This window comes from Pogonomyrmex barbatus, unplaced genomic scaffold, assembly GCF_055798465.1.
Source record: "Pogonomyrmex barbatus isolate J1 unplaced genomic scaffold, ASM5579846v1 scaffold1, whole genome shotgun sequence".
Taxonomy (NCBI): Eukaryota; Metazoa; Arthropoda; class Insecta; order Hymenoptera; family Formicidae; genus Pogonomyrmex; species Pogonomyrmex barbatus.
In genome coordinates this window covers 24,342,057-24,364,986 of record NW_028297098.1, presented here as the reverse complement: position 1 = coordinate 24,364,986, position 22,930 = coordinate 24,342,057, and the positions used below count along the sequence as shown (strand labels likewise).

The 22,930-nt window shown below is 43.0% G+C and overlaps 1 protein-coding gene across 2 annotated transcripts in view; it reads right to left on the bottom strand.

The window, feature by feature from the left end:
* The window catches only part of LOC105434365 (LIM domain only protein 3), a 75,864-nt gene that overhangs the window by 273 nt on the left and 52,661 nt on the right, over nucleotides 1–22,930 (bottom strand). For both annotated transcript variants that reach the window (XM_089071508.1, XM_089071512.1), the window contains exon 5: nucleotides 8,906–9,062. In XM_089071508.1, coding sequence (XP_088927634.1) covers nucleotides 8,906–9,062 — 157 coding nt within the window. The remainder of the gene's footprint in view (nucleotides 1–8,905; nucleotides 9,063–22,930) is intronic.

Here is a 22,930-nt window from a genome sequence, read left to right as displayed (position 1 = left end):
TAAAAGAAGACGCGTGAGGATTATGAGGGCCGTCGGACTGCGCTCGGGTATATTCGGTGGTTCAGCCTCCTCTTTCAATTTGGCTAGATCGACGATCTCGACTTAGCGGAAAATTTATGTGACGCCGGGACGGCACACACACACGTCCTTCATAAAAGAGGCAGGTAACCGCGGAGCAATACCACCGCGAAACAGCGGAAACGCGGAATCGAGGCAGCACATTCGTATTTCTCTATCAATCTCTATATGTATATGCGCACAGAAATATCCGTTATATATTTATTTACATGCGCGTTCGGTTTTTTATTATTAAGATCTCGCTCGACAACTAGACTGTAATTTGTGTGATTTATACCAATGCGAGTGATACCGTACCACTGAAGGTGAATCGCACTGACAGCCTTAGTTAACAAATTCTGGTTAGTGACTCGTGTCCTTGTCTAGATTATAACTCTAGCTGTAACATAGATTGAGAAAGAAGTTTTAATAAACCATTGAATTATCGCTTGAACGATATTGCTGCAAATAGTCGTAACGATTGTCTGTAAAGTGCAAGAAACCGCGTGGACGGCGACTTTCTCTTGTATTTTGTATTCAACAGACCCTATTTTCATTTTGCGGAAAATATATATTTTGATGATATATATTTTGATGAATATTTAAAATGTTTGGTAGGATTTAGAGAAAGTTCTTTTTATAGAAAAGACACATATAGCTTTTCTGGGGCAGTAAAGTAAAAAATTATAAATCAAGTTTGATAAATAATAAGTTTTGTACGCTTGCTCTTTTTGGAATTAATTATTAGGAATTAACTTGTTAATTTAATCGCGTCACTGATTCTGACATGTGACTGTAAATAAAACATGCTTTATATAATTTATCGAAATCGATTTTAATAATAATTTATGTATAACGTAATGGATATTTAACCAAAATTAGATAACATTAATGGATACGCCTAATTTCTCTTTGAATTGCATTTAACCAAACAAGAAGCATACCGATTAAGAATTAAATTCGATTTATTCTCGAGGTCCATTTATCCAAAACGCTTAAATGCATATCGGAATACATAAGACAGTGAATCTGTAATTCTGAAGAATTTAATCCGATTAGAAGGCAACTCACAAAATCCGGGAATAAATTCGGTCGATCAATCGACTCTAGCAGCCTCGTTATTTAATTTTAACAATTATTCACGGCGCGGCACGTAAAATCCAGCGCAGATTCCCGCCCTTGAGAAACGTTAACGAATTTGCGTCCCTCTCTCTTTTTCTTTCCTTATCATTCTCTCTCTCTCTCTCTCTCTCTCTCTCTCTCTCTAACGTGCTATCTAAGTCTCCGCTTCAAAAACAAAAGACCAGAGGAATGAATTTGTATCTCAGTGCCCGGGTGAAGAGGAGGGGCGGCGCGACTCAACTTGGGCGGTTCTCTCCTCTTCATTCTTACACAATCGATTCTTCATCTATCTCTGTCTTTATCTGGTGACTATATATTTGTGCACCGGTGGTACAGAGCACCCATGGGAGAGGCAGGGAGTGTACCAAGGTAGGTAAGTGCCGTTGAAAACTTTCAACTTCGCATTTCCTCTTCACCCTGTCTCCCTCTCGTCATCCTTCCTTCTTATCTTGTCGATCCTGTTTCCTCTCCCTCTTTCGATCTTCGTTGCCGTCGTCGCACGCGTGTGTCTCTCTCTCTCCCTCTCCCTCTCTCTCTCTCTCTCTCTCTCTCTCTGTCTGTCTTTCCCTTCAGTTTCTCTTAGTTTCTGCAGTAAAGGTGTTAAATTATACAGGCTTAAAATTCGGCAGATCGTGTAGCTCAACCCCTCGTGACGGAATTCCCCCTCCTTCATCACGATTTCGGCCCATAAGTTGATCATACTAACTTTCGCACGGCGCCGAATTAAGCCTCCATTTTCGGCAATTACTCTGTGCTGGTATGTCTCGAAATTCGTCGTGACGCGAACAAATCGATGTCGATCTTAATCACGATATGTTATTATCTTATGTGAATGTAAAAATATATATAAATTACAACCTATTTATATATAAAACTTTAGTTTATTAACTTTATACGATTCTTTTTGTTTAAAATATTTTGCTTTTGTTTCTATGCATCGGGCAAGATAAGAACGAAAGGGAGCATATCTATCATGGGCTTTTCATAAAAGGTATATTATCTCCGAAGTGTCTTAATAAAGCATTTTTCTCGTTCTAAAACGGAAGAAAGTGTAGCCGGTACAACCAGGCTGCGGAGTAATTAACTCGTAAATAATTATGATAAAAATGACAAAGCGCCGCTAGAGAAATGCTTTATCATCTGCGACGGAGAAGACTTTCTTTTTTCCTTAAGAAGCATCCTTAAATCTCGTCGCCGTGAAAACCCTTTCCCCTGTAACCACTAACAGGACTTCCGTCTCTCTCTCTCTCTCTCTATCCTCGTTCTCTTGTCTTAGAGGGTCCCGCTCGTAATTAAGAAATCTCCGTGGAAGGCTCCAGACCGTCGTTGAACGTTGCTATGGGTTAAATTAAGTCTATGACTTATTCAAGTTTTATCTACAATTGCCAGAGGAGGAATTACCGCGCCGTGGATTTACTGCCGACGTCGTAATCAAATGGCACGCGCTTTGCGAAAGCTTCGGTATGTATCATTTTGTGAAAAAACACATTAATTATTAAAAGTTTTAGTTTATTTTTCGATTGTTAAAATTCTATGAGAGATTAGACAAATAATTCTGGCCATTAAACTACAAAAATCCAACTCCAAGATTACGATTAGTTTATCGCCAGATAAACTTGTCATATTTAATCCAGAAATTTAATAATAAACAATATTCAAAAAATTCACATGAGAGAAAATGAGATGCAATTTTTGTGATTTAATAACTAGAATTACCTTAATCTAAATTATTAAAAGCCAGAATTCTAAATAATTAATAAGTCTCTACAAAATGATAAGTTAATTTTACACACGCGATACAAATTTCCTCTTCGAAGTTGAATTCATTTTCTCGGGCGTTCTTCTACTGTCAAAAATTTCACGCGGAAAGACAATTTTAGGAAACACAATATTACACAATATCTAGATAGCAGCTTTTCTCGCATTTGTTCTCGCCTCCCGCTGTAATCTCCTGGTTTTTCCTTGCTTTCTCTCTTTCTCTTTTTCTCAAGGAGAAAACCTCGCACGCGCGAATAAGACATTAATCGTGACTCGGGGGGAAGGAGGGGGGGGAGAGAGGGGGGCGAGGGTGGTGAAGCGGGGGCCGGGTAGTTTGTAACTGACGGTAAATGCGGAGCATCGCCATCGCGAGGGCTTGTAGGGAATCGCGTGTCATTTGTCCGTTGATCTCCCGCGGATGGGAAAACGGCCAGGTGCGCGGTTCCTCCGTTCTCCTCCGCGCGGCTTTTCTTACGCGCAAAAATTAGCGCCACCCACCGAGCACGCTCGGTGCCGAAGGCGGGTCGGACCTCTCGGCACGAGATGAGAATTAGGCAAGACGTCGTTAATCGCCCCGGGATCGTTTAGGAGCGGAATTTAACGGCGGGTCGTTCGCCCGGCCTCGCCCGGCCTCGCCCGGCTATTCTCGATCTGATTCTTACAGGGAGAGAGGAAATTTATTTAACTTCCTTTCTCTTGTAAGAAATGAATATGGAAGATTGCTAAAAAAAAAATTACTATGTGTCACGTCATTACATTTACGGGCTCTTTAAGTTTTCCATTTTGATACGCTCCTATCTAAATCGATTGGATTGGAACTTTTGAAACGAAACGATTTTTCTACGCGTTCATCTCTCTTGCCGTGCGTGTGGCAATAATATGTGTTACATTTAAATTTGTTCCGTATCTCGTTACTTCGACGTCGAGGTAAACTCGGGCCGCGTGGCCGCGAGCCCTCGCGACGGGGTTTGCATACCCCGTCGGTAATAATAATCGGTTATAAAAGTAAGCTCGGCCACGTAGCACATAGCTCTCGGAGTTGTTTCCTAACTAAACTCATAATCTCGCATAAGCTTGCAAGCCGGGCTTTCCCATGCGAGCTTTCTCGGCGCGCGTTGTGTAAGGGGCCGCGCGACGGCTTTACGTGAAATTCAGCCAAGCATGGTGCACCTAATAATGCGCTCGTTAACAAGAACGACGTGTACACGCGCGTGCGAGGGCTCGTATGTACATGCTTCTGTCTGTCCCCCCTCCTCTTCTTTGGCCTCCCCTCTCTCTCTCTCTCTCTCTCTCTCTCTCTCTCTTTCTCTCTTCCTGTCACGACACAGCTTATGCTACGTTGACCAAGAGGCAATCTAATCGGCAGATCGATCGACGATCGATTAGCTCGCCCCTGAAACTTGTTTCGTCTCGAAAACATATCTTGACATTTACTTAGATCGCGTGATATAAATCCCACTCGCGCTAATTCTCCGACTCTTTTTCTGTTACATTTAATTATAGATGGAGGATTCATTTTATCGGTAATTTTATGACATTCCCCAATGTAATTCTAAACAGATCGTATTCGCATGTACAACGAGTAGAGTATCTACAATGAAGGATTAATGATGGACTAATGGCTTTGTTCAGTGTGGGAATACGCCCGTGGCTGTGTATAGTACTGCATTACGATGATGCGCGTCCATTTCGCTAAACGCTACATTTCGAGGGATTAACCGTGCGCTACATTAATTATTATTAATGGTATCATATCCTATTCTGACACATTCTATTCGGCTATTCTAATGCATACATTATATCGGTTGCTAAGTGTTTCATTCATATCAGAGCAACTATTTTAAATCAATTCCGTAAATAATTAACGCAATATCAATAATGGAAACTGCATTGTTATATAGAAATGCACACTCTTCTTACGCTTTATATAACCTTTTGCAAATCTTTTAATAATAGATAACATCCATTCTCTCTTCTCTGTAGGCTTGCGATAACTCGATTTTATTTTATTTTATTTCATTAAGCTTTCAACATTTATCTATAATATAATCGTCCACGTATTACGTTAAAGAAGTAAACTGAGAAAGTAGAAAACGTGATATATGTTGCTTACGCGGTATAAAATCTTCCACTTCTTCGGCTCATTGTTCACGAATTCGATACGTCCGTCACTCCGTCATTTATTTCATCCCTGAGCAAATGGATATTGAATACTCAAATCTAATAAAAGCGCCGTTAAATCGAAACTTTAATTTCGTCGGAATTAGTCGCCTGCGTTCAACGAACTTTCAGGAATCTAATCGCCTGGAAGCAATATAGAGGACGTTGTAATGCCTCATTCCCCGTACGAATCTCGTACTGCGCACATTGATCCTCTTAAATTCTCATGTACCTTCCGTCTTGGCATTAGCATATTATCTCACCTCCGCAACCCCCTCTCCCCGTCCCCCATCTCCCTTCTGGCACCTCAGACCTCCTCCCCCTCTGATTCGCGAAGGACTTCGCAGACACTCGAGAGTTTGTTTTAAAACTCAGATAATCGTTCCAAACTCTCGTCGTGTCCTTCTCTTTCTCGTTCTTATTCCGTGTCTATATCCCCCCCCCTCCTCCCCCCGCTACGTTTCCCCTTTCAGCCCTCTCCCTTTCCCACTCGTTCTTCGCCTCGAGTCCCGAGGGGAAAATTAGACCGAAATAAAAGTTCTCGCCAATTTTTAAGCGCGTTACACTTGTCTCTAAGGAGGATGAGATTGCGCGGTTCGATCGAAGTTCCTCGCCGAGAAACGGAGCTAAAGCTTTTCACGAGTCTTCTCGCCGTCGTTACTATTTGCGGAGCAACGACATTTTCCTTTTAATCGACTTTCTTCTGAGAGATGCAATGTTTTCTCTCAACTTCTTTATCCCGGAATTATTTCCAGGAATATCAACACCAACTTTTTATTCGGTATATAAAAATTATTAACTATGAGGAGAGAGAGAGAGAGAGAGAGAGGGGGGGGGATAGAGGAGTAAAGAATCGCCGTGTAGCATAACAATAGGGAAACATAATCGATTTTGAAGCAATCTCCCCGCATAAACCTCGCGCCTTCCAACGTGCTGTAAAGTTTCAATAGGTCGAGCATAATATCTTAAACGATCCGTCATCCGTTTTCAGCGAGACAACTCAATTGTCGATGCTGACGGCTAAAGGCTGTCCGGTCTCGCCGCTTCCTTTCATTTCCTCATCGTTCTCACTCTCGATTTACCCCGGATCAGGCATACTCGAGTTATTCGTAAGCAACACTCCCCATTGGCATTATTCGCCAAAAGTGCGGTGGATCCTCCCTGAGGGCTGAGAAAGATTGGGACAGCTGTCTGTTCTCAGGCAATCAGAAAAACTACCTTTCTACCCTCCTTCCTTCCCCCCCCCTCCCTCTCCCACTATCCGTCGGCGGTACTTCACCGCCCCCGACGAGCCGTGGCTTAAGGAAAGTACAAGGGTGGCAGCTGCCTCCGGGACAAGCACCCTCTTCGCGGTTTTTAAGAATCTTAACGCCTTTCTCTCCTCTTTTCTTCTCCTCAATATCTTCTTCTTCTCTCTCTCTTGTTCTCTACGCTTTATAGATACTCTCAATTTCGTTCTCGCACTTTATCGGGGTGCCAAATCTAATGAGACGGTTTCTTCCTTCGGGGAATATATTTTGCACTAAAAAAATATCACGATTTATTTCAACCTACGTATTGCCGCATAACGAATTCCATCGTTTCGACTCAGTTATTTTTTTTTGATTCATTTGCAATGTTATTTCTGTCTGTGAGAGAAAAGTATGCGACGCACGTGTTAATTCCTCTTATTTGGATGCAAAATGTGAAACGACCCTCCGACTAGCTAGCAGAACGATAGATATCTTGAGTGTTCGTCGCGATCGAAGGTATTCACGCTCCAGGAACGAGATGTCAAGAGGGATCCATCAGGCTTAGCGTAATAGATGCGCAGACGACATTAGCATGCCACGCCGATTATTGGCATTAGTCTGCCATCCCGTTATTTCGCACACCGGTCATTTATAACCCGTAAACCCTCCGAGCGAATCGATATTGCGTGTGAAAGCTGCTGGATCGCGCAATATCGCGAAATACACCGCGGACGTGCCAATTTTTCCCGATTGACGGTACTGGAAATTTACAGGGAGAAAAAAAAAACAGCATCGATTTTCCCCGCGTCGGGCAAAAATAAAAAATATCTCGTATTAATTAAAGCGACACGTCGCTTGTCACTCGAGAGTCACGGCGAGAGTCACGAATTTTAAGGCACGAGACACTCCGCTCCGATCTCGTCGAGGTAGATTTACGCGTCCCTGAAAAATGTTTACACGGTATACACCCTTACGTTTCACGCGGGCCGATATTTCTTTAAACATTATAACCGACGTGCTTACACGCACGCACGCACCCACGCACGCACGCACGCACGCACGCACGCACGCACGCACCCAAGCACGCACGCACAGCCCAGGAATAGAGTCGCAAGGGTTACCAACCCCTGAATTACACGCAGCTCGCTAGCGAGGGCGGTTAAGGGTAGCGAATTTGCATATTATAAGTAGTACACGTTACCGAGCTTGATATCATCGAGCCGAGGACCTCGTTATTCTGTGCATACGATTTGAGCGTGCGGCGAGCATCTATACCGCTTTCTTAGACCGCTTTCCCGAGATGTTTCGAAGGCTTAAACTCTCACGACGAACACTTTACCGCGATCCTTTAACGAATCTTTTAATAATGAAGATAGGGTCGAATGGTATTGTTAGTAGGTCGATTGTCGGCGGTGGAGTTTGATAACTTAATTTTCGTATTTCAAGAGAAATTCTTTCAGATAGAAAATTTTTGTATACTTAGATTTGTATTTAGTTGAATATAAGTAAAACATAGCAAATTTAATACTGTTATAATGTAATGGAGAATTTTTTAAATATATTGATATTATTATTTTAATTATTATTTTTAAATAAATATTGCGAATTAAAATGATAAGTTATCGTGCAAGGAAGACGTGAAATCCTTGCAAGACGGTACCCGGATTAAATGGATAGGCTCCTAAGGTCGAGTAGAACGTGGTCCTTCGCGCGGCAGAAGCTTAAGATATTGTTTCGAAGCAACGCTGTTGCCTTAGGATAATCAAGAAGACTTAATCCCAACAAGCTTAACGCCGATGAGTTCATAATTCTGGACGTTCCTCTTCGTGAAAATCGCCCCTTTTCGTTGCTTGTTATTCGTTCCTTATTGCTGCAGTTTTAAGTCTATTTTTGCTTTAAGTTTTAATTTAAAAGAAAAATTAAATTTACAACATCTTCTTGTTACATTTAACTTCTTAGATTCAAGATTGGGAGGATTCAAGATTTTTATATTTTCGCGTGATAAGAGTTGTTGAAATTATTTTATTATTGTTTGATAAAGACTTCGCGACTATAAAAAAAAAAAAAAAAAAGAATATATGATAATCTCCCGGCATCGTAGTTTCGCGAAATAGCTCTTGGAACTCTAACGATCTTTGTGAAGAGTAAATTCTTTCGCACGTTCCGCTTTCGACGGAGAAGGAGCAAATCGTTAAGGCATGCGACGAGGCTTGCTTAACGGGCAGAGCTTAATTAATAAGGACACGCGATATCCTAACTCGTAAGACGATGGTAGGATGGTAAAGCATAGCTGAAGCCCCGGGGGAGTCCTTTGTTGTCGAGAGGGTCAGGACGGGCGACCTGCCACTTTAACCCGCCTTAAGGGGTTGCGCCTTGAGGAGTTTGAAACCTTGCGAGTTTGAAACCCGATGGCCAGGGTCCAGAAAGGAGATTCCGTGATGCATTTTACTATATTTTACATGGATTGTAACGACGAAAACATGTCTGTTGATGGATAGACGTGCGCTCTCTATAAACGTATCATTCTATCGTCGCGCGATTGAGCTTCGTAATAATAAAAGCACAAATTTTTTTACCGGTGGCTGAAGATGGGTCACTTGTCTCTTGATGTGCGCCAAAGTCGCGCTTGGCGGAGGATGTAGCGCCATATTGGCGAAAACCAGCCTCTCCTCGTAGTCGTACTCGCAGAGGATTTTGTTATCACAGAGATAAAATCTGTCGCCCACGCAAAATCTGCAATCAAAAATAAATTTTATGTATATTAAAATTTTATAATATGTTAAAGAATATATTAGGATAACGTGAGGCTTAATAACGAATAAATAAAGATATTCGTTATCACGTCGATCCACACCGTTGAAAAGTGACGGAGGAACGGAAACAAATTCTGTTTACGAATTGCGCGAAATCGGCAGAGCGGTAAAACGTGCTAATTCCCCCTTAAGGTCACTTTCCGTTCTGCTCCACCGAGGAAATTGCTAGAAAATAAAAAACAAGCGGCGAAACGCCACCCCTTATCCACGCCACTTCCTTCAGCGTCTTCCAACTCGACTCCTAAATGTAAATTTTCAGTCGATTCGCAGACATCGTACTCAGATTACCGCTATTGGAAATCTCTGCGATCTCTTCGTTCCTTCTTACTTTCTTTTTTCTCTCTCTCTCTCTCTCTCTCTCTCTCTCTCGCTGTCTCTCTGCGATCGCATCCCTCACTTTTCTCCTTATTAATAACAGATCTTTAAATAACGTCTAATCTAATTTGTGGCAGTCAAAAAATGGTTAACAAGTCGACACGTGCGCAAGATTGACCGTTCTCGGATGTCGGCGAATAAAATCAGAGACGGCACCGAGGAGTGTATTTTAAAATTCAGCGTATAAAAATCCGGAGGCTTTTGGAGTAATCCGACACGATATACATACCGTTGCACGCGGATTTCGGGATGGCGGCGAGGTACCGAACGTGCTTGGTTTGCGATATCAGAGAAATAAGATTACCACCGTGGGGTTATACGCATCGACCAACTGTCGTCTTCGCGAAGAGGGCGGGCGGGCTGGCGGGGCCTTTAAAATCAAAGATTTCACATTTTTCGTTTTTATTGCCGGTTTAAAAGTCAATTTTTTCTCTACCGCGCCCTTTCGGACGAGGGGGAAGGCGTCCGCATAAGGGACGTTACGCCGGAAATGCTAAAGAGCCATGAAAGCGGGCTCGTAAGGGCGGCCGGCGTCTCCACCGTGCCACAATGGATCGAAGATCCACGAGGGACACGAAAATCGTTTTGCCGGGATCCACCGTGGCTTGAAAATTCCCGTCAGGCGCCGGGAACATCACTCTCCGGACGTTATACATACCGCGTATATCGATCGCGATGTGACGGGCGTGTTCGCGCGATTTGTCTTACGGAGGAGCTTGCGAAACTTGAAGTTGTCTTTGGGACACGTCGAGTCCCTCGGATATCATTAATGTAGATCCTTTGGCGAGAATCGACCCTCGTCTCTTTATTTCCTATAGGATGCCTCGGGTCGGGATGCGCGTCACCGTATTACCTTTAATTTCGCCTCATTTTTAATCTCTTGATGATCCCATGAAATGATAAATGAAACTAAATATATCCTACGTTTGTCTCATATTATTTTGTCAAGACGATGTTCTATAATTTAACATTATCAGATATGATAATGCGTACAAAAATTCTGTATTAAAAGAAATTTCGAATATTATACCAATAAAATCTGTAGAAGTTATGAAAAAAAAAAAAAAAAAAAAAAAAAAAAAAAAAAAAAAAAAAAAAGGAACACACTTTAATCGGTGATTTATTAAGGCGACGAAATGAGGGTCTCTCTCTCTCTCTCTCTCTCTCTCTCTCTTTCTCTCTTGCTCTCTCGAAGACGTCGTCGATGAGCCGTGTAAACTCCAGTAGACGCCGGGGCAAAACGCATATACTGTCGCGTTCGTAATTTTCACCGGTGAATAATAAAAGCATTTTTCGGCAACGGGGTGGTAGACGGGTATGTACATCGGCTACATACGGCCATTGCGTATTCAACGGATGTGCTGTCCCGCGCATCCGAGATCCTGTTTAGGTTTTATGTCGGGCTTTCTCTGTCGAGTGGTTTATACCGGCGCTTATGTAAATGCAGACGTGATTTTTTTCAGCACCTACTCGAGCCACCTGAACGAGCGCGCGCGGCACATTTGTAGCATTCGAAACGAGCCGGTCGGCCGACGTCGTCTCTTTCTGAGAGGATCATGAAATCGCAATTGAGATTTCTGCGTATCGTATCCGGCCGTATCCGGCGGAATCTGCGTTTTTTTTTTTTTTTTTTTTTTTTTTTTTCCGGCGAATTCGGCGACGCGTCTTTGCGGATATCGAACATATTTACCGCGTCGACGAAATCAATGTTCGCCGATACGTAAAGTCACTTACTCGAACAAATAAAATATGCAACGACTAAAGTCAGATTGGAGTCAAAATTACAACAGGGTCAGAGTTGCAGCGAGCAGAATCAGAATAGTTTCTTTTGTAGTGACAGTCTTGATTTATGATTTAAGTGTTATTTCTAAACGCGACCGTCTATTAGTAACCAAAAGTACTTATGATATAGATGAGCAAAAATCAATTAAGATTCCCGATATAGCGATACAGATTCATTACAAATATAGATCCCTCGTTGTTCAAACAAATGTTTGAAGCTGTTGATCGCGTGTATCATATCAAGTTAATCAGTTTCGCGTAATATCGATTTTGTTCATCGCGGTTACAAATTTTCTGTTTGATTCGAAAATATAAATACGAAGAATTGCGAATGCATCAGAGTCCGCGTTAGAGAGACTGAAATAGCGAGCAATGATTCTATATTCAACCTTATTGGCGACGATATAATTGAACTTAAAATATCTTTCCGATCGGCACGTGTGAGTTCGCGATGTCTCGATCGATAGCCGGGGGTTAATTGTAATATATAAATATCCTCTTCTCTGTTTCGGTGAAATCGTCGGAATACCATCGAGAACTCGAGATACATTAATGATTTCATACAATGTACAAGTTTAGCATCCGTTCTCGAATGCATCTATTCAATTAAGTTACTGAATTAATTATACTGAATGATCCTATGTCTCCTGTGAATTTAACTCAATCATTGCATTTCTAGAATATGAAGCATGGAACCCTTGATTTTCTCTTACAAATAATCTATTTGTAAAATACCACATTTGAGTGATGCGATTTTTTGACACGGCGTAGAAATCTCATTTCGCGAATAAAAAGAACGAAGGGGGGACGAAGAAGGAAGAGTGCGGGGGTACGCCGTGCGCGATCGGAACATGTAACCACCATAAAAAGCAATGTGCCCTCGTAACGGGGTACGATAAGTACTGTGCTACGGGACAAAATCGATCCCGGGGGCAGCTTCGAATCATGCACCATAAAAAGGGACATTACGGAGTGTAGGTGCGACAAAAGGAGGAGGGGAGTTTCAGCGGAGCGACAGGAAAGAACGATCCTTTATAATAGTATTGTGATTTCGCGTCTAGATACGCGCTATATTTTCTCGATAAACGATTATTTCTGTAATCTGCGAACGCTAAACGTTCGAGACATTAGTATCACCGACCGTTTCAGGAGTTTCGTATCGTTGCCTGCCGAAAATCAAATATATATATCTTCGATTAAGAAAAATTGACATGTCTTATAATTTGCAATAATTATTATATAAATTTATAAATGAATTTATCAAATGAATGATGGCATCAATAACAATTTCAACACGATTTGATATTTGATTGAATTAAAGTACGAAGAGTACCTCTTCTGTTGAAATTTATGGAAGAGATACAACTTTTTGGAGATAGAACCGTTTTACATGCATTCATATATATATATATATATATAAAAATTCGGTCTCGATAGAAATTTCGGAAGTTAAAACAACAAATTGGTGACGAAAGATCGGCCAAACCGTTAAATGTTCTCCGCGTTTCTCTCGTTGCTGCTAAGTCGAGAGAAAGCTTCCGAGATTCGTCGGCAAACAGTGCGAGCTCCGCAACGTGGGACGGGAAACCCCAAACGGCAACACTTCAGCGGTAGTCAAGACCAGAGAGAGAGAGAGAGAGAAAGAGAGAGAGAGAGAGGGAGAGAGAGGGGTGGAGGTTTGCTTGAAGCCGAAGAGGGTCGCGTGGAATGAATTTCGTACTCGATCGTGGAGTCTTCTTCGAGAACAAAGAAGGAGAGAGTGACAGACAGAGAGGGAGGGAGAGAGAAAGAGAGAGAGAGAGAGAGGGGAGAGAGAGAGAGAGAGAGAGAGAGAGAGAGAGAGAGAGAGAGAGAGAGAGAGAGAGAGAGAGAGAGAGAGAGAGAGAGAGAGAGAGAGAGAGAGAGGGAAAGATCGAGGTGTAGATCTAGATAGATAGTATGGGTGTTATGGGATGTATATGTGGGTGTGTGTCTCTTGTATATAGATAGACCGGAGGGAGAGAAAGCCAGGAAAACGTCTATACTGCCGGTAGTTGGTGGCGCTCGTACTCAATTTGCATCAAACTATGAAGAGACAGACACCAACGAGCGCCCTTTCGCCCCTCCCCCCCCTTCCCGTGCCGCCACTCTCTAACACCTGATGATGCCGCGCCTCCGTCCTCTCGCGCGACGCCCTGCAGCCGAGACTAACGCGTTTAGCAGAGACTCGAACCCCTAATCAGATCTCCCGACGGCAACGGGCTTTCTAAGGTGCCGCTAAGTGTGAAGTTAATGGAGTCAAGACGTCGCGTCGAGACGCAAAACTCTTCGCGCACGACTCTTCGGGCTATCGTTATCTAATACAGAGCAGAACTGAGAATATCCAGCCCGATGTCAAGGCTCGGTTTGGCGAGGGGCAACGTTGGGAAAAAAATTATTGGAGGCTCTCATAATTAACTTATCAATCACTCTTTCGCAAATAAGATTTATAAACAGTTGTGTGTCTTCGTATATTTATATATCGTTAATTATGGTACTTTTACTATCAAAGAATTAGATTATATACTTATCTCGGATAAATCGGATTTAAAATACTCGTGCCGTCTACTCAGTCCACATTTACGGTATTACACATATCGAACAATCATTTCTCGCCCGTTCTGTCGCGCGACACGCACTTTGTTGCGATAATGGCTGCTTACCTAGCGCGTTCTCCTGTTAATTAATTCAGACTGTCAGGGTATCGGGGAACCGTGGCGCGCTAATTCGATCAGAGCAGTGAATTCGCTCGCTCCGCTGGCGAGGGCTCTCTCGCCGTCAGGCTTCCGGGGAAGTACGAGGAGGAGAGCCTTCGCTTCCACGACGGATTTGCTCCGCAGACAGTTGACGTCGCTATCTAAATGTCACTCCAGAAGCGTGTCGGAATGCCACTCGATAACACAAAGCGGCAGGGCGCGCCGTCTCGAATCACGTCTCATTGTCCGACGTTGTGCGATCCGCGATCGCATGCGCGAACGATGGACGGATGCCGAGGACTTCCGCGTCGCTATCGCGCGCGAGGCGACGTTTAAACAAGATGCGCCGGGGAGGATACCTTGCGCGTGTCACCTCCTCCAACAAGGCGACGTACCGATGAATCACGATCTCGACGTTGCACGTACCAAGCAGCGCGACACTTGGAATGGAAAGCGCGAGAGGAGCACCGTAATTTCATTCGTTTGAATTATTTAAAATTGGATTGAAATCTCAAAAAAAAAGAAACAAAGGATTCGAAATTGAATGAATGTATTGTAGGTATATATAAATGTTCGGCAGCATTTTTAATTTTTCGATTTTTTGATTATAAGAGATATAACTATTTTCTGTTTAATGATTAATAATTTAATCAAGATCGAGTATTAATTTAGCCTTGATTATTTCCATTATTTATTAACCACAATATATTACTGATTATTCAATAACCACAATTACTAATCACTTGATTGCTTAGTAAACATACTCGATATCCATTAATTTGATTACATATTTAGTTAGCAATTTTGTATTATATTAATTTGTAAAACAAAGATCATATTTTTTTTATTTTCAGATTGAAATTTATTTCAAACTTAAGAAAAGTGCTAGTAAATCTTCATGTTCCAAGTTTTTGCAACTGAAATATATATTTTTTTAGCAACATTCTACTAAATGGAACGAATAAAACATTTAAAACAGATTGTAAATAGAATATATATTTGTTGTATCAAACGATAGTCAGCTAATTGTATCATCAGAAGCACAAATGTATTTATTAACTCATTACAAGTGAGAATCTTTAAATTAATTGTCTGAACGGAATTACTCCCAACAGAAATATTATCTGAATCTATTTTGTCATATAACTCGCGTAGTTTCAGTTAGAAAGACCGAAGAAAGCACATATTTTTTAAACTTACACAATTATGAAAATTATTATAGAGATTAATTTTAAATTAGTTTGTTAGTAGATAAATTATTAGCTCGTGATTAATAATTGATCTCACTAATAATTATATATTATATTATTGAATAATGCTTATTCAAAAAATGAGTATACATCGCGTACAATCAATTTCAGTCCAACATTAATATGCATACAATATGCGAAGTAGTATAAACTAACGAGCTGAAACACTTTGTCCCTAAGGTATTCATTTGCGCGCTGGTCGCAGGGCATGTTTTCGCAAAGCGAGCGCGGAAACGCGCAGAAATCGTCGCCATTAACCATTCCGGTCGAGCGTTCAACCGTAAAGCACGCGGAGGGAAACATTCGTCTTTCTATTAATTTCTGCGCGGTGCGAAATTACGCGCGTCGGCCGACCCTAAGCCATATTAATATCGTAGATTACGAAGGAAATTAAGACAGCGATGGGTCGCAGATACCGCGGTTGGGACTCGGCGTTTGTTCCTTTGTTACTTACGACGAAAGGGTTGAGTCGAGGAGAGCCGCTGGAATCGTGCACACTCCGTATCTCTCGCGCGGTTGAGAATTTGGCATTCAGCTCTATTGCCGGCTGATTGAAAAAAAAACGCAGCAGGACTCTAATTACAGTGTCGTCGCGAAAACTTCAATTATTAAGATAGAATAGGAAAAATATATATGCGATTTCCTGGAGAGCTCATTTTGCAATAATTGCGAAAAATACATGTTGAATAGTAAAACCGAAAAAGAAATTTATTTTAGAAACTAAGCACAGCTAAGTTATAAAATTGAGAAAAGTTTGCCTTGAATACTTAAGTCTTTATGATTCACCGATGATACGTATCGTACATCGCAGAGCTCTAACAAGAAACAATTGTACAATCTCGAAACTACATCGTGTTCATCGACGTTAGTTTACGTTTCTCGGTTTAAATTACATCGCTTTTAGAGACTCGAAGCTGACGCAGCCATTAACCTATACTTCGTTCGAAGGACTGTCTTCATTGGTGCCATCGACGGGATGTTTGCGACAGCACGCATTGATACGATGGAATGCCGAATAAGAACATCGAGCGGTTAAGCATTATGCCGATCGCCCGGGTCTATCTCGCGTATACCGAATGACGTCTTCCTCTTCTTCTTCGCCCGAGAATCGATTACCGTCGCCCTCGTAACGGCAGAAAAACTTTCAAGACGCGGCGGAATCACATCAAAGATTATTTCCGCCAATAAAACGGAAGTCGTGTCTCGGTCGGGGAGGCACTTCGCGAATCGCCCTACGCGGCATAACAAGACGGGGACGAGGGCAAAAGTCAGGGAGCGAGGTTGACGTCGGGCGGTTAAGGGGTATCTAAGGGATAGCTCATAGCGAGAAGAAGATCGGCAAGCCCGGCAATAAATCTACGGTCGCCCGGAGCGAGTACTTATCGGTTTGCCAGGATCGCCGGCGACGTCACGAGTCGCGGCGAAATCCCCGGCGGGCTCTCGTCTTCTTCAAATTGACGTCGAGTTCGAAACGAGATCGAGATCTGACGTAATGAGTAGCAATGGCGACGTTCCGCCGGGTACTTCTACAGGCATACGTATCAGCGCGGAATCGAGCAAGGGTGAAATGAAATTTCGGATAAGTTAGTCTTCGACGAACGTCATTGTCGATGACGTTGGTTTCATGTGATAAAATTTTTTACTGATTGTGAGAGACAGAAGAATACACCATAACGACGCGAAAAATCGTATTTATTAATATCAACCGTATTAAATAAATTTTTAAAAAATTGTAAAGCAAGCTTTTTAAGATACTTTATATGTGAAAAATTATTATCTTAAATTTAACATGTGACTCGTGTGAATTTTTTAATTTATCTCATTTAATAAGCGTTTTTTTTAATTAATCAATGAAACTATCTATTATCGAGATGTACGTGGCAATGGGCTGAGTTGGAGAAAGCCAAGCCCTGAATAGCAGCCAAACTGAGTGAGTCGGATTAAATATGACTTACGGGTAGTACTTAAGTTCTCTTAGCGTTACGTAGCTTCTCGTGTAACGTAACCGCTCCAACTTCAGCCAGGGCGAGGCTCTGGCGCGTGTAGTCTGATCGGAGGGCAAAGTTACCATCGCGCGCGTCCATGTAGTCGTGACCGGCGGGCATTGTCAAGATTTCGTTCGGGCAAGTTTACCGGCCCCGTGATTTCACTCCAGGCGGATTCGCCCAGATTATCGTGTACTCGAGAGAAAGAGAGAGCGAGAGCGAGAGAGAGAGAGAGAGAGAGAGAGAGAGAGAGAGAGAGAGAGAGAGAGAGAGAGAGAGAGGTATATAGGAATATTCATCGATCGATGTACTCCTCTTTGAATATTTTTCTTCCTATCAGAATAGATCTTACTCTGACATCATTGCTTTCAAGATACAGATGGAAACTTGGGCTGCAGAGATTTCTTGAAACGTAACGGTATCGATTAAGTTAGTTAATTATTAATTGTGTGTCGATTATCGCCACAAATATTTTCGCTTTGTTAGATTATGTTTAATGTCTGGTCGCGTTGGATGATGGCCGAGCGTGCCACGAATTTTGCAACAATTCGGTACCGTGTTGTCAACGATCTTCGTTCCGCATCAAACGCAAGGGAACACTGAGCGAAATGTATACAGCGAAGTGTACGGGACGTTTAAAAAGCGTTGATTCAATTTTACGCTCAAAAGCGAGACTCGCTGCCCTCGATCCATAGCCAAGCGCTGTGGATGACAGGGATACCGGTAGTGATGTTGACGTTCCTATAATTCGACTGGAAAATATCAGAAGAAGTTGCGTAATCCTGCGAGAAATATTCGATCGTCTCAATCTTGGTTGGATTGCGCTCATATTTTCGTATAACTTACGCAAATCGACTTTCCTTAATATCCCCCACCCAAGCTTTATAAAGTTTCGTTAAAACGTATAAATAAATATCGATGTAATCAAATAAAAGTATATAATAGTTTGAAATAGAAAAAAATTCAAAATTTTCAAAGGTATGTTTTTAGGAAAATCCAACGTTAAATTTCTTGTTAGATTTCAAGTTACTATTTCTACGTTTGATTATGTTGCATTCTGTCAAATGTTAGATAAAAAAATATCTGATGTATCGCTGCAGAATTGTGTCGCAAGCTATTGTCTAGAAAATATTTTTAGAATGCAAGAAACTGAATATATTCGGGTGGTACTTAATCAACAAATTGGTCCCTCAAGGGTTCTCAGTCTTCCGGCGCAATGCCGTGAACACGCATAATTCAAAGTTGTATGGACCGCAGTCTAATTATCCAATCTTGTCGAGAGTTAGGTTGCTAGAAATCCGCTAAAACTTCAAATTCCGTTGGTATTCATGAGATCGTATCTCGCGCGAGTGTAAGAGGAATCATCTTAAATTAAAATATCGATGCATCATTAATTTTGCTTTAATTGACGACGTATGCATTATTTCACGTATTTCTTAATTTAAAATTTATTAGCAAGTTATCCAGAAGAACGACAAATTCTAAGTGCGACATAACATTTAACCTACTTACGACTTTCTTTTATTAAACAGATATTTATTTATAGATAATAATTATAAATCATTATTTAATGATAGTATTTAACGCGGATTATTAATTTTTTATAAACGTATTAATCAGATTAAATTTTATTTCGCGTTAAAAATTTTTCACACTTGTCTGTAATGTAATTTACTAATCAATTTCATATTGGAGGAGCGATGTAACATACATATCGGAGGCCTTCTTATCCTTTAGCCTCTACCTCCGGTTGACAGCCTTATCTTCCACAGGGCAGCTTGTTTGACTTCCGGCGATGTCTCCTCCTGAACGGACGCACTTGATAACTTGAATACGGGTCTATCTCGGAAAGGGGCACCGGAGAGACGGTGATAGAGAGAACAAGTATTATAGAGTAAGCAAGCAAGAGGTCGAAAGACAGGCTTGCTACCAGGCTTAGTCAGCTTAATCCTTTCCGTAGGTTGATTCTGTATTAAGTAAAGTCCATCAACTTGGCCGGAAGCCGCCTGCCAAGGGCTCTCGCTACTCTTGTTCCTTCGATAAAAAATTTTTTTAAAACCTTAGGATAATTTTCACGATGCGCGAAGATGCTGCATCTTTCGAACGCCATAACTTTTGTTAGTGTTGAAAGATAATCCAAAGTTTTTGGAACCGGACGGCCTTCTTTACGGCCCGATGTCCGAGTCCATCGAACATTAAGAACGAGAGAAAGAAGGAGGTTAATCCACGGGAGCGAGGTAACGGCCATATTTCTCAATAAACGATAAATCAGCGGGGTCACCTAGGTATAACGCCCCTCTTATGGATCTATCCTCTCTTTCGTTCTCGACTCCGTCGTCGTTTTCTCCGAAATAAACCCTCTCTCGCTCCATCGCGCATTCTCTTATTCCCTCCCGTTCGGTTATGTTTCCCCGTCTTTCTCACGCATCTCTTTCTATCGTTCAGCGAGTCTCCAGGCCCCATTAATCTATGGTTATCTACGGCCCGCGCTGGATAAGTGCGTCGGAATGAGCCATTTCACCCTTGGGAGTTCGAATCCATCCTCCACCCTCGTAAGGGAAGGCCATCGAGAGACTGGCCCTTGGGCATCCTCTTTTGCCCTGACGATGAACTGTGCAAAACTCGTTCGTTAACGAGATCGTAACGACGACGGATGTTTACGCCGGGCAAAAAAAATACACGAAATGCGAGACGCCGCAAATTGTCGCAAATCATTCATTAATAAATTTTTAAAATTTTTTTGTATAATGATCGAATTGCAAACATTATTGCTGTAGTATAAGCCGTCAAAATTACGCGAGGGTACAATGTTAAAACTTACTCTCCTTTCTTTCCCGCGTCGCGCGAATAAATTTGGAAACTTCGAAGTTGTATTAAAACGGCGTAAAAAGGCACGAGAAACGCCAAGTACTCACGATAAAACTGCGAGAACGCGTAAGTTGGTACGCGAACGATATCACTCCCCCCCCCTCCTCTCCCGGCTTTCTCGGCTTTCAGGCAGCATCCGGTCGTAGCCCGTAGCCACTTCGTCTCCTCCGCGGTGAATAATGCTCGTAGGTTATCTTTTCACCTTCGAGTCCCGTAAGTAAGGCGAAAAGCCACCCCTGTCTCTCTGCCGTTCTTCTCGGCCCGACCTAACGAACTAAAGAACAAGTTTACTTTGCACGCGTCCCGGCCGAACCTCCTGTCGTCGTCGTCGTCGACGACGACGATGGGCCGCGCCCTTATCGCCGGAAAAGTTAAGTGGAAGAAAATGCGTCGACTAAGAATGCGGGAGGGATGGCTCGGCTCGAGATGGCGAGCAAAGTTGAAATTGATGCACTGAACGGGTGCTAGAATATACGGAGCTTACGTTCACTGAAAGCTCTACCTCCCCAAGAGAAAGAGAGAGAGAGAGAGAGAGAGAGAGAGAGAGAGAGAGAGAGAGAGAGAGAGAGAGAGAGAGAGAGAGAGAGAAGACGGAAGAAGCATGAAAATTCGAAAGTTTTTCTTGGTCTCGATGGAATCGATTACAGAGATGCGTGCGATAGATCGTTATCGATATTTTATAACTTATTCATACTCGAGCGATACGCTCATTGGCATAAGTTTATTATAGTTCTGGTTTTGTGTGAATTAATGAAAATAATTATGGTCAAAGGAATTTTATTCGTTTCGACAAGTCGCGTATACGTATTTTTCGATCCTCGCGTGATCGGGAGACCTTTAGATATACATCGCGTAATTTCACCGCGCACATCGCAAACTATACGCTCAGTTCGGTGAAATGCCGTCGGACGTGACAAGTGATATTATAACGCGCCAGTGTCTACTCCCGCTGCATACCGGTAGATACCAGGATGTCTACGGCAGACTTTGCGTAACTCAGAAGCCAAATGCGTCAGAAGGGGAGGAGGACGACGTGCTTTAGTTCGACTATCTGCCAGAGGCAGACTCGCGAGCGCCACTGTTCGCGAGAGGACTCTTGCCGAGTCACGAAAGATTCTTTCAATTGTGTCGACACTGATAATCACAATTATCGAATAAAAATGTGGAGCGTATCTCAGCCAATATTTTTTTTTTGCGATTTTTATTGCGATTTTCAAGATAGAAATGGTAGAGGCGGAATATATCGAAATTCGGGGGGGGGGGGGGATGGAGCAACGAGAAAACTCGTCTAAGCGCGTGAGAAAAACGACGCTGACCGCGACGAGGATAAATTTCCTTCCCATTGTCGATAAACATCGGCGCATTGTTTCGTTGCAGTGCGCGATCGTGACGAAGCACTGGGTGGGCAGATTATAAATCGCGAAGGCCACGCGGGGGCGACGGGGGCGGCTGCCCCGTTCGATAAATTGGGATTTTATTATCGCTAATAACCATCCAAAATTATTATGCGTTGATATTTATGCGGAGGCTAACCGTCCCTTCCTCCACGCTCTTCTCCCGCTGGCATACACACGCGACACGCACCAGCGAACGCAAACCGCGCCCTTCCGCGGGGGGGAGGGGGGGCGGGGGGGTTGGGGTTGCGATTTTGGTGATCGCATTTTGGCTATTATTTACGCGTCGCGTGCATACGGTTTTCGCCTCTACGGGGCTTACGAATGTTTATCGGCAAAAATTAACGGGCAATTTGTTCGGGCGCATTGTCGACGGTAATTATTATTTTATCGACGGTCACGCGCGCACGACCGATCTCTTGTGCCCCCTTATTATTTATTGGCCGGCGTTCCGTTTTGCAAACGCACTGAACGCTATTATCGAAAGAGCTCCGGCAGCGTTATGCAGTTTTGTGCATTAAAATCGATCGCGATATCGCCGATGCGTTTAATTTCGCGTCATATATTATGGCGTGTCAGATACGCTCGCGGAATAAGAAATTCATATTGCATTAACAACAACAACAACAACAACGCGATGTCAAAGTCGATTTATCCTCGCGGCAAAAATATATCGTCCTCTTTAAAAGCGAGGCAAGAAAAAAGGGTAAATATGAAATCTTTCTACTTTCGTGCGTACTTTCATCGATAGAACGTTCGCCGTCACGAGGGTAAACCGCACCCCCGGCGTTTCTCACTCGCCGAATTGGCATAAGGAAGGGAAACGCGCGGGATCAATTTACGACGCTCGTTACAATGGATTCCCCGGATTTGATCGGCGATTCGCGTTCGCCTCGATTCGTGCAAATCGCGCAATTTCTCCGGGCGGAGGGATCGGCCCGTCGCGTGACGGAGGCGCGAGGAATATCCTCGACCACGCAGTTTACCGCGAGCCGGGCGAGCCGAGCTGCGCTTTTTCGTAATTGGCTCGCTTTATGCCGAGCCATGCGCGGAACGAAAAATGTACTCGTATATTGTTTTCACGGCACGGCGCGGCCGTTGCGCACAAACACGCCGCGGATTATATCGAATGCGGGACGATCGGGAGCGGCGCGGGCAGCACGCGTGTCGTTGCCGCGATTACACATCGCGTCGCGACGGCCAATGCGAAACACTCTCGCGATCCCCGGAAAGGACAATTTTTTTCGTCAGGCCCGCGCCGCTCATGACTCGCGCTAATAAATAAGCACTGCCTGCCTGTGTCGCTCGGCGCGCGATCATGCGTTTCATTTTATTTAAACGTAAAACCGCATCACGCCACACGCGAGACATTCACACGCGAGGGCGGATTTCGAATTCGACTCGCGCGAAATATTTGCGA